General features: G+C 47.8%; 1 protein-coding gene across 16 annotated transcripts in view; it reads left to right on the top strand.

Annotated features, from left to right (window-relative positions):
• LOC117206937 (zinc finger protein 853-like) overlaps positions 1-12,272 on the top strand; it is a 61,651-nt gene that overhangs the window by 35,218 nt on the left and 14,161 nt on the right. For 11 of the 16 annotated variants that reach the window (XM_033446750.1, XM_033446768.1, XM_033446759.1 and 8 more), the window contains one exon: positions 11,397-11,590. In XM_033446750.1, coding sequence (XP_033302641.1) covers positions 11,397-11,590 — 194 coding nt within the window. The remainder of the gene's footprint in view (positions 1-11,396; positions 11,591-12,272) is intronic. The other 5 variants (XM_033446724.1, XM_033446742.1, XM_033446708.1 and 2 more) reach the window with 1 other exon arrangement.

The following is a 12,272-nucleotide window of genomic DNA, read 5'->3' as shown; positions in this document are numbered from 1 at the left end:
GGGACGGTCTGCCCTTGCACGGGGGGATGATGGTTCGTACACGGTACGCCTACGCTTTTCTTTCCTCTTCGACCTACTCTCGCTTCGCTCTCGCCTACTCTCGCCGACCGTTCTTCTTTTCTTTTCTTTCCTTTTCTTTTCTTTTCTTTTCTTTTCTTTTCTTTTCTTTTCTTTTCTCTTCTTTTCTTTTCTTTCGCCTGCCTTCTCCCTTTAGCCACCGAAATCCTAGTCAACGCGGCCTAATCGTCGACACTTTTTGCACCAGCGGCCGTGTTCCGTTTCTCTCGATTCGCCGTTTTGCATTCGGTCGTTACCGAAAGCGTGGCATAGCTGCCGCCGCCGCGACTATATAGCTGCTGAGCATGCATTCGGCAACGCGCGAAAATGCCACGTCATTTTTTTAAGGTCACCTTTCAACGATCGCGCGCGCCATTGTCATTGTGTACCGTTTGTGATCCGAGATAAGTAATCTCGCTTTACGCGATGTTTGCTCGAAAGCACGTTGATAGATTCGTACAAGGAACGACTGTCTATTTCGACCGACTTTTTCAAACACGTTCATCTAGTCGCAACTCGAAGGATTCCTCGAAACTAGCTCCACGGCGGTCCTCGTAGGCTGCAGCGAAGAAAACCAACCATCAAAAAATGAAATTATCGTAGATAAGAGTTAACGCGGTAATTGGACTTTATTAAACGCGAGATTAATGCGTGGTGTAAATTTCATAATCGTAGAAGAGCGGAATCTTACTCGACGAGGAAAGAAACGTGGAAAGGAACGTGGAAAGGAACGGGGAAAGAAAGGAGGAAAGGGACGCGAAAAAGGTCGATTCGATTATCTGAAAATAGTCGGATAAAATATTCGCGCGTGCAAGTTTTCAGCGAATATTCTTTCCGCAATATTCATAGAGCTATTAGTTTTTCGAAAGCGTGCAAATCCACGGTACGTTCTCAGATTGTTGCCATGAGAGTGATTTTTTCTACGAGTTATCTTATCGCCTGTTACTGATATAGAATAGAATCCGAGATGCACTCGCAAGTAATAACTGTTCTTCCAGCTGTAAAAAGCAAAATCGACGCCAACTTTTCGCTTCTGGCTGAAAACATCGCCGACACCGGAATCCCTGGCCGAAAAACGAACGATTCTTAATTAAGCCCTTGGTCGGCTTCAAACGAACGCCGATTATTATTTCAACGCGAGCTAGCGCGTCCTTTCGGAGGGTGAACTCCGAATCGTTTTAAAATTCTTAAAGAGACGCGACTCTTTAGGCCTTTAAGATGGACGAGACTTCACCCTTTCGCATTACTGACTTACTTTCCCGACCCTTTGGGAACCACCACGGCCGATATATACGTACGTCGCTGCTAGCTGTGTTCGCCGCACTCGAGATACAAATACGAGAGAGAACGGATCGGCGAGGAAAATTCGCGCGAGATCCGTGAACAAATTTTTAGCAGGAAAAAGTATTCCACCGGTAAAGACAAGATACACGCGCGATACGTGTGAGCGTAGCACCAGAAGGCTGTAATCTCGCTTCATACCAGTTCTCTATCTAACGTATACTCGCATGTAGTAAACGGTCTACAAAATCTAGATTGACTTTCTAAGCTGGCACGAAAGCGACTTTTTGCACAAAATCGGCTACGATCTTCAACTGCACGAGGACTGCACGATCACGCTTCAACCGTAGAACCGGTCTCTCTAGGTTAAGGATACTCGGTGCTGCTCCTTTGCCACGAGTACAGTAATTTCGCGCAAACAAATTCCATCCACTTGTTTGTTAAACCGTCGTTCTTTCTCTCCTGCAAAGGTACTCGTGTCCGCGTCCGCGTCCGCGTCCGCGCCCGCGTACGCGTACGTATCGATCCTTAAACCAAGATGGCAGGATAACTCGTTTTTTTTTTCGCATAAAACATTTGCGATACGCGGCGATCCAAGACAGATAACATAGGCCGCGGCTCTGATAAGTAAAGCCTCGATCGAATCCAAGCTTCTGTGTGGCTGCATTCTTGCGCGATATCGCTTACGCGCAAGAATAAAATAGTAGAAAAGGTTCTGAAACCTGTTTCTAAAAACACGACCACCACCGCCAGATTCTCCGTAAACCGCTGCTAATTGCGGTTGCAATAAAAATTCTTACGAGGCCGTTGATCCTAGCCCAATACTTTCTATCCTCCCGTCGTACGATACACGCTTCGTTTTTTCTTGCTCCTCGCATTTCTCCGCCAGACGGCCCACAACGGACAGAAGATTTACACGGACCATTTATATCGGAGAGTCGCGTTGGGCCGGCGGGTCAAGAATATTGAGCACGGCCGGCCGTAAAATAAGATATAGATTTCCATCTAGTAAACTTTCTACACGGCATGTGTGGGAGGCAACGCAGGACGCCATACGGCATACGAGAACAGTCTTACGTTAGAAACTTTGGGCGCAGCCTTGTGTGCACTGGTCGAGTTATAGGTACGCTTCGCACACCTTCGCACACCTTCGCGCACCTTCGCGCACCTTCGCGCACCTTCGCGCACACCTTTGCACACCTTTGCACACCTTCGTATACCCTCGTATATACCTTCGTATACGTCGCGTCGTGCTCAACAGGCTTAAAGACGTGTGGGCACTTAAAACCGGCACGATTTCAACTTTGCTCCTGATGTGGGACGATCTTACCTTCTCTAAACTCAAGAGTCGACGAAAGAGGAATAAAAGCGGCGTCGTGAACGCAAACGCGATCGTAAATGATTCCAAGTTTGCTGCCGATACGGGATCCCGACCGTCTATCTTTTCTAAACTTGAAATTCCACAAAGAACGAACAAACGGATAAAGAAACAACGAGAGAGAGAGAGAGAGAGAGAGAGAGAGAGTCGCGAAGAACAAACCGATCACAAACGAATAACAAAGACACAACATGGTTTCATAAGGGTGCGCGATACGATTAAAACGCCAAGAATAAGAATACGCGAGGGGAGACGCGCACCACTTCCACCCTTTGCCACCCTTTGCAACCCTTTGTGCTTGAAACTGGACCGTGTGCTAAGGAAAACCAGGATCGGGCTTTCTTTCAACAAGCCAGAAGGTCGACAAGCCAGAAACGAGCCCGTCGTTGAAAATCTTCGGGCTGTCAATAGCAGATTGTGCGTCTCATTCCTCTTCCACCCTAATAGGCTGGCCATTATACTACACCTACTGACCTCCTTCGTCGAATCGTCGACGAGTTTCGCGTGTTTTTAACAGGATCTTGTTACGTTACGACCGATTAAATCTCCGTCTTCTTCTCCCATCGTACTGTCCTTCTTCTTCGAGGTATCATAATTTTCTAGAACACGGAACGACAGCAACGAACACGGCTATAACTGTAACTCGAAGGAAGACGAAAGGTGGTAGGTACTTTCGAGACCTCTCTCGAGCAAATGGCTCGCGATGAAAAATCGTAAAGACACGAGAGCCATCGGGACTTAGCTCCGCCGGCCACTCGACAGGCCGAACGTTCGTTCTGAGACATTAATTTTTACCCCTTTTTACCCCCATCTGCCTAATGACCCGAAAAGTCTGCTGCCACTGCTGCTGCTGCTGCTGCTGCTGCTGCCGCCGCCGCCGCTATCGCTACCGCTGCTGCTTCTACTACAACGACGTCGTCGAGAACGATAGAAGAAGGGAGAAAAAAGGTCTCGACGAGATGCCCGTTAAGTGGCGAGAATCGTCGCCGGGAAAAGGTTCGAGATCCTGTCCTGCATCCAGGAGCGCAACGATCGTTACCACTCGGACGGATGTGCCAGAACAAGGGGCTGGCGTGCCGCGTACACTCCTTCTTTCCGGTGTCTTACATAATTCCTCGTCCGTTTTTCTCCGCTGCTGCAACCCTTCTTCCAACGGCGACCCCCTTGGCTCGTTTTCACCCCCTTCAAACGGTGAAGCAGCAGTCACACCGTCTCAACACAATGGGACTCATCAGGCATCGAGAATAAATTATGCTCGGCCATGTCCGCCAGAAAAATGACCAAGCCGTGAAATTAGAGCTTCCACTTGCTGCGGAAAAAAGAGCTGCGCTCACCGCCCAATCTTCTTACAATCCTCGCTAATTAATATCTGGAAAGACGAGACAGGACGACGATATGGAGAAAGATCTTGACAAATTCGAAGTAGTCGAATGGCAGTCGAAGCTTGGTCAGATCGGGAAAATGTTGGTACAACATTGGCGTGAACATTTGTCGGGTGGCGAACACGAGGCGAGGCAGTGGCAGTGCACAACAAATCGGTGAAAATGAGTTCGACGGCCTCGGTCAGGAAGAAGTAAACCACAGGAAGAAAGGGTTTCCAGCTTTAGGGGTCAGCGACCCTGACACGTTCCCTCTGGGCGGTCTAAAAAAAAGAAAAAAAAGAAGAAAAAAGAAAGGGCCAAGGTATCGGTTGAAAAGAAAAAACGATAAAGAGTTTCGGACAGGGCAGGTGAAACGATCCGAGAGGGTGAGCGCGAGCGAGACGGAAGAAGCTACCATATGCCCGAATAACGTTCCACCCGCGTACGATGCGACCAACCGGTACAACGAGTTTCTTTGCCGTCGTCGCCAACGGGGGAAACTACCCGAATATCTTTCCACGTGAATCAAACACCGCGTTAACGATGGAATTTCCTATAAACGTCAGATACGTACGTCCGATGCGACTGTCACAGTTCAAGATCGCTCGCAAATATGCTTCTTCGATATATTGCGATTCAAGCATCTCACACCGATGGAAAATCTCTGTGTGCGCGCGCTGTCTATCGCGGCCACAGCTCCATAGCTACGAGCGATTCGCGTGTATTTTCCTCCTTCCGATGCAAGTCGTTTCTTCAGAACTGAAACAGACGATAGATTGGATAAGGGTGGGAATAACCAGACGAGATCGAATCCTATCGCGATCTAGCGCGCGCGTATCGTCGTGTATGGTAGTCCGACCAGACTGTACGTGTTTATCGCATATTTGGCAAAAATTAACGGTCTGCTTTTGCACGAAATCATTAAAGAAAATGAATCCCAAAGCCACGAAACGACGATAGGATACCTAGCCGCTTATGGCCGACAACAGCGTACGTTTGACAATTGTAGGAAACTCCAATTTAAGACGTCCGATGCTCGCATGGGATGTGTTTCGAAAGATACGATCCAAAGACGATGGCGAAGAACGATTGGAGCAACGCGAGCCACAAGAATATCGATTATGGACAGCCGCTGATGCTCGAACGTCTGCCACTCGACGATTCTCAAACACTCCCGGCACGTTTGTCCGTCATCGTTCGTGGAGATATCTGGGAAACTAGATTGCCAGACCTTGCTATTCCAACTGCCTGTGCCGATAGAAACGATACGTAGCAGCAACGTACCCTGAAGAAAACGGTCAGAGAGAGACCGGACCGAATACGATCCGGTTTTCGAGTTACTCTCGCCTTGCAAATACCACGTTTGCCCCGTTCCTTTCGTAAATCGTACTTAAACGTATTTAATCGTATTTAATCGTATTTAATCGTATTTAATCGTATTTAATCGTATTTAATCGTATTTAATGGTATTTAATGGTATTTAATGGTATCTGGCAAAGCCTCGTACATCGAACTATTCTTAAAACAGAGGGCAGATGGTTGCGAAGGACGGATATTTCGTTGCTGAAACGAATCATTGAAAAACGCAAACTGCCGAGAAGGCACGGGGTTACGCGTTGCCATGGTCGCCAGTAGGTTTTGAAGAGAATGTACCGGGGTGATTTGGCCTAGACTACTGATGATGACTGTACCCCGCGTATGCGAGGGATATAGGCACACATACTCGTGAAATTTCGCACGTACGTACGTACGGTACATTCGCCAGGGGGTAGAAATCATTAAAGGGGCGTGGCGTGCCCGTGGTTGCCCGGATGACGGTCACGTGAACCAAGATGGCCGCCAAGCGGGAGGGCTCCCCTCTTTGCAACAGTCATTTGTTATCGGCCATTTTATTTTAATGATTTCCATGCATGCGTGAAACGCTCGGCTGCATCGCTCGGGAAAGGGATGTTCGCTCTCTCGCTCTCCCCCCCCCCCCCGTTCTCACTTACTCACTCACTAACGCACACACAAACACACACACACACACACTCTCTCTCTCTCTCCCGATCTTGCTCTAGCTATCCCGCTCGCACACTATGCGCCTGGTAACGCGCTCTCCTAGCGCGATACACGCTACACACACACAGCAACCAACGCGCCGCTAACGTTGCTTTCATGGTAATTTCAAAGCCTATAAATTTCGGTCGCATCCGCGTTAATGCTCTTCCTTCTTTCGATAAATTTCATACGATTTGCTGCTCGTGATTTCCGTGATCACCAAGTAATTCCGAGCCGCGCTTCGCGTCCACCCGATAATCGAGCCTCGCACCAGCGAACCCCACGCTTCTCTACCGATCCACCGGAAAAGGAAGAAGAAATTCCTAAAACTGACGACGAACGAACAGGAATCATCGAGCGGTAGGAGACGAGTTAATTCAAAGGCCGCGAGGAAAATAATAACGAGCGCCTCGTGCCCGAAGAACAGCGTTATAATCATGGTGATAAAACGGGTATAAAAGCGAACCAACTGGTTGCTACGAGAGACCGATTCGGCTCGTTACATTACCGTAATTTGTTTAATAGCCTACGGTACTGTAATCATTGATTCGATTGTTAAATCCGTAATGACTCGGCATTATCGTTGCAATAATTAATACACGACGGCTAGGATCGCGGCTTCAAGGGTTGATCAATGTCTTTTTATATCGTTCTAAGTGATTACCGCTCTTCCAACGACCCGCGAGATATCGTCGTTCCGAATGCTATCGATAATTCCGGCGTGCGGATGGGAATTAATAGCATCTATCGAGGATCAACGTCGTGCTTTGCTTTTAATCCACATTCAAAGTTAAATTACTCTTAAACTGGCTGCTTTGCCGGAACAAATCCTGGATAAGCGCACTTTAATTAGCACGAAAATGGACGTAACATCGCCCTTCCACAAATACTTTCCGATTGAACCAAGGTTAACGTAATCAACGTCGCATCGGTTCCGCCGTCAATTTTCCACGTCCAACTAACCCTCTAGCCTCGCAGTCCAACCCAAGCAGCGCGCGGTCCGCCCTGTTGCCCGTTCGTTCGCCAGTCAAACGCCGGTATAACTTTTAACAGATCCCAGCAATTCGAAATCCTCCGCACATGGCCGATGATTCCGTCGTTGAATGCAAAAGCACGGCAAGAGCCGCCAAAAACGTTTCGCCTCCCTTCGATTTTCCACCCGGGTCGCGGTCGTTCGACGAAACGGAAGAGCCAAAGCAAGAGAAAAAGAAAGAAAGAAAGAAAGAAAGAAAAAGAAGAGAGGAGAGGGAAATAGCGAGAGAAACGGTCATCGAAGCGGAGGGGGCGCGCGCACGGCAAATATCATCGCGATATACAAACATTCCATTCGTTGGCTCGCAGCGTTCTCATCCCCGATTTTTCCCCCGGCAACTATGTATTCGCTCTCCCCCGTGTCGCGAAATTCAAGGTATCGCTCGTACGAATAGCTCGACGAGCATCATGGAGCGAGACGGGGCGAGTACCAGAGGAGGGCAGAAAGACGAGGTCATCGCAGCGCGAGCAGAACGCACGTGCGTGTGAGTGCGTGCAATTTAATGATTTCCAGCCGGAATTTCGATGATGGCAAACTGGAATGGAGGGGAAAACGGCGAGAGAAAGAGAGAACGACGGGGAGACAAAGAGGGAACGAGGGAACGAGCGAGCGAGAGAGAACGTGTGTGCAACGACGGGTTGGTCAGGGCCGGCTTGTTGCACACGCGCAAGATCTCACGAGAGAAACAAAGAAGAGTGCGAAGGGAGGAGGAGGACAGAGAAATACGTGGGGAGGAAGAGGGAGGAAGGGAGGGAGGGAGGGAGGGAGAGAGAGATAGGACGTAAATTTTCTAGCGGTGCGTTCATTTGTTCGTTCAACGAAATGCGAATGCATTATACATGGATTGCAGGGGACATTAATTTTCTGCCGTGGACGTGTAGTGGGCCGTGGAGGGCCGCTGGGTGGTCGGTGCTACGAAGCCGGAGGGGGCTCGCCGTTTCCACGGACGAGGCAAGAGGGTTGCAAAGGGAGGGGGTGTATACGAGCATCGAAGAGAACTGGAGGGAGAAAGGAAGAGAAAGAGGAGGACACAGTCAGATAGAAAAGCCCGAGGGAGAGGGAGAGAGAGAGAGAGAGAGAGAGGAGAACGTATCCAAGCTGTGTGTCGTACTCACACGTTCAACCACGTGCCAGCTTTTTCCCAGCTTTCTACCTACTTTTGCAAGCTCGGCGGTGATTTTGACGAGTGGACGACGAGGCGTATCGCGCGATAAAAAAAAAAGTGCACACGCGCTGTACGATACACGCAGGTACGCGTGACCGAATTCGTGGAAAAACGTGCGAGGAATTTTCCCGCGGATCGGCGATGGGCGGCGAGATACACGCGCCTGCGAAACCGCACCACTGACAAATAATCAAATATATCGCCACTCTCATTTGATATTCCGAGCTAGTGTTGGTGATGAATGTAATGACGTTATACACCGTCGGGGAATTACGGTCGTCAAGTAAAATTTAATGTCGATGCATGTTTAGTGTCGCCACGAGAGATACGCGGAAAGGCATTAAACCGGGAGCAGTAAAAAGAGCATCGGGACGAATGCGTCCGCCAAAACGCATCCATCTCCGCCGCGTTATTTTCCCTCTGAAAGAAAAAACCTGCGGATTATTATCGTTTGCCCGATTAACCAAATCGAATGCGATTAACCGACGTTACATTTTATTCGGTGGTAAAAGAATCGCAATGTGTTAATTAAACACGGGCACCCTCCCTTATTTATTTATCGCTATGGCGTCAATTCGTCCGTGCTTGTCATCGACACGCGGGCACACCACGTACGTTTAAAAATCGTTCTGGCTACCGAAACGTAGGACGCAGCGTCGCTGGTAGAAGAAACCGCGAAATCTTGAATAGAAGAATAGATAGGCGTTTTTCGTACGGCAGAAAATGAACGAACTCGAATCGAACTCGAAACGGTGTATCACCGAGACAGCAGGTAGTTAGTTATATACGCGCATCTATAAGTTAAAAGGTTGCGTGTCATTCGAAAAAAGCATATTTGATAAATTCGTACGCGATGCGTAAAACAGGCGTGTTTCAGAAAATGCAAACACGATAAAATTTTACGCGCGCGTACACGGCTTCTAAATAAACGCCACTCGTAAAACGGCCGCCTGGCCAAGCTTATAAAAATGATAAAGTAAAGCTCGTAAAAGTAATAGTTTACGTATTGGCTATAACTTTTGCCACGCGTTACGCGGCGTTTTCCAATCTTACATCGTGCCTGTCTCGTCTTTTCAATTTCTTTCCCATCCTATCTCTCCTTCTCTTTCTCTCTCTCTCTCTCTCTCTCTCTCTCTATTTCTCCTTCTATTTCCCTTTCCATTCGCCGATAAAAGCAGAACCTTACATTGATGTATTCATCGTGCAACGGCGCGTAATAAATAAATTTTACGCTGCTTCCCCTCTATCGTTTTGTCGCATTAATTTGCCATGTACGGCATAAGGAAAATATTACGACTACCGTAGAAACTTTGCGCGACGGATGACAAGTTCATCGAGAGATCGTGTTTTATTTCTCGCGCTATCTTCACCGTTCGACGATACGATAAAGCGACAAAGAATTCGGAATGGATAACTGAGAAAATAATTGTCTGCCTGTCCGTAACCGTCTCTGCTATTAGCTACAAACAAATATGCCCCTAAAGGTTTCTTTCGTTTCTTCGTACGATCTCTACGATAAAATATCCAGAGCATAATTCTCGTCCCAATACTTGGTAGGTGAAACAAATTTTTTAACAGCGCTCGTAAAGTAGACCCGAATTTGCATATATATTCACAGTCCCGTGATGATATTCCGGATATCAAATTTATATTCCCGTTATTCGAGGAGAATCGAATCTTTCCCTTATTAAAGGACCTACGCCGCGACCCTCTCTTTAAGAATTGCTCCCTCTCTCTCTCTCTCTCTCTCTTCTCTCTCTCTCTCTCTCTCTCTGCACAATTCCGATATTGCCGCTATATATCTGTAAATATCAAGTAAGTGTATCACGGCGTATTCGTTCTGAAGAATTTGATCTACTTCAAGTTGCAAGGGTAATGCCAGCGAGATAGCGCAGCCAGAGATATTAAAAAAGAAACGTGGACGATGTTATCGAGTTATTTTTATTAAAACTTCGATCGAACTGAATAAAAGATGAATCTGGTCTAACGAGGAAGTAACAAGTGTAGCGAGAGTGGGAGAGGAAACAAGAAGGAGGAAAAAGGACGAGTGCCTGGGGTAAAAAGGATCGGGGAAGAATGTCGATATTAATAAAAGTTAAATTGAGCCAATCGCTTGTGGGAATTAGAATAGAGCAACGGGCGAGCATCGGGCTAGCAACGAACCAGAGAGCGTAATAAAAATTGCACCGTTCCTTCGACGCCAATCGATGGAATAGCTTGAGAGCTCCGACTGATGTTTTCCCGCTAACATCGCCGGTTTAATATTAATCGGCTTTTAAAATAATTAGGAAAGAATCTGCATAAATGCTTGACGCGTAAGTTAGGTCGGATAGCGAGAATTAACTCCTACAAATTGCCGTGATCCCTCTGCTCGTTAATACGAATCTGTTGCGTACCACGTCGATTAAAAATTCTCGAAACCAATGGTTCGATCGGCGAACCGGGATTCGAAGCGAACCAGGATTCGGGGCGAATCACCACTCTGTCGCGCGATTATACACGCCAACAGAGTGGAGGAGAAAGAAAAAAAAAAAAAAAGCCGACAAACAGATACGCTTTCATTGTTTTAAATCAGGGTGCTGGTTACGGGCTGTTAAAACAGCGACTCTAATGGTCGTTTTAAAACGAGTGGCATTTTTTACGCTCATCCCTAAATCTGGCCGCTGATACCTGTTGCACGTCCCCGGAAAAAAGTAATTCGACCGGCGACCTACGTTGTCTCGTACCGTGTTCTCGTATCTCATACGCGTTTCACGATTAATCACCCATTCGAGAATCGTTACGCTTTCACGGATAGCGTTGCGATTATCGATTGCCGATCGATTTGCTTCTATCGATGCGATCGTGTCCGATTTTCTTTTCTTCGTTTTTCTCTCTCTCTCTCTCTTTTCCTCTTCCTTTAACCCGTCGACGAAATTGAAACCTCGCGTCGTACTACGGTACGCCATCATAGTCGCGACTCCGCCACCGACGCACGGCCGATTATCGTTATCGTTATCGTTATCGTTATCGTTATCGTTTTATCGATAGATGTTGTCCGTGCGCCGATTCACGGTACGAAATAAACTTTTCTTGTTGCAGGTGAACGTCCGTACAAGTGCCATCTACCGGATTGCGGGCGGGCATTCATTCAATTATCGAATTTGCAGCAACACCTTCGAAATCACGACGCTCAGGTGGAACGGGCAAAGAACCGGCCGTTCCATTGCAACATCTGCGGCAAAGGCTTCGCCACAGAATCCAGCCTTCGTACCCACACGTCGAAGGTCAGTCATGTATGTACCAAATCCGACGTCCAACAACAACAGGCATTTTGGCTACTTAACGCGGTGCTCGCACACGATAATAATCGAACCATGGTCGGAAAGATCCGGAGAACCGAGTCTAGAAAGTCAATCAGACGGTTGTACACGTGCGATATGTAACTCGTACATTACCTATATGCATTATCATAACGTAACTCGCCAAACTCCGCTGGACGCTCTTCTGTCGGCCGACAAACGCTATTACGCATAGTTTTTTCCTTAACCGTGTTACGGAACACGTTTCTCTGTATGCACACATGGTGGCGGGTCACGCTTCTGTCCGAACCATTTCTCTCAGCGGATTCAGTCTTATCTACCATAGGCTCCATCCTGCTCTTTTCTTCGTTACGATCATGTATACGTACGCAACTTTGTTAAACGTCACAGACCAAACGATCTGCTGCGCGAAAGCCGGCATATCGTTTAATCGGTTTTCCACGTTCGCGGGGCCAGGCACTCGATATACGGTAAAACGCGTGTTGATCGCGCTTTAAAACGCGGTAACGTAGCAGTTTCGAGCCACCGCGACGAGATCGATGTTTCGTTTTATCTCCGTAGGATCGTGAGACAAGGGACACCGCTCTCGCGTTAAACCGTGCCAAAGAGTTTCGCTCCCGGTTCGCAAGTGCCACGTAACTCTACGACGCGACAG

Source organism: Bombus bifarius, unplaced genomic scaffold (assembly GCF_011952205.1).
Source record: "Bombus bifarius isolate JDL3187 unplaced genomic scaffold, Bbif_JDL3187 scf7180000007966, whole genome shotgun sequence".
Taxonomy (NCBI): Eukaryota; Metazoa; Arthropoda; class Insecta; order Hymenoptera; family Apidae; genus Bombus; species Bombus bifarius.
Note: the sequence above shows the minus strand (reverse complement) of the source record. Positions and strands in the feature narration are given on the sequence as shown.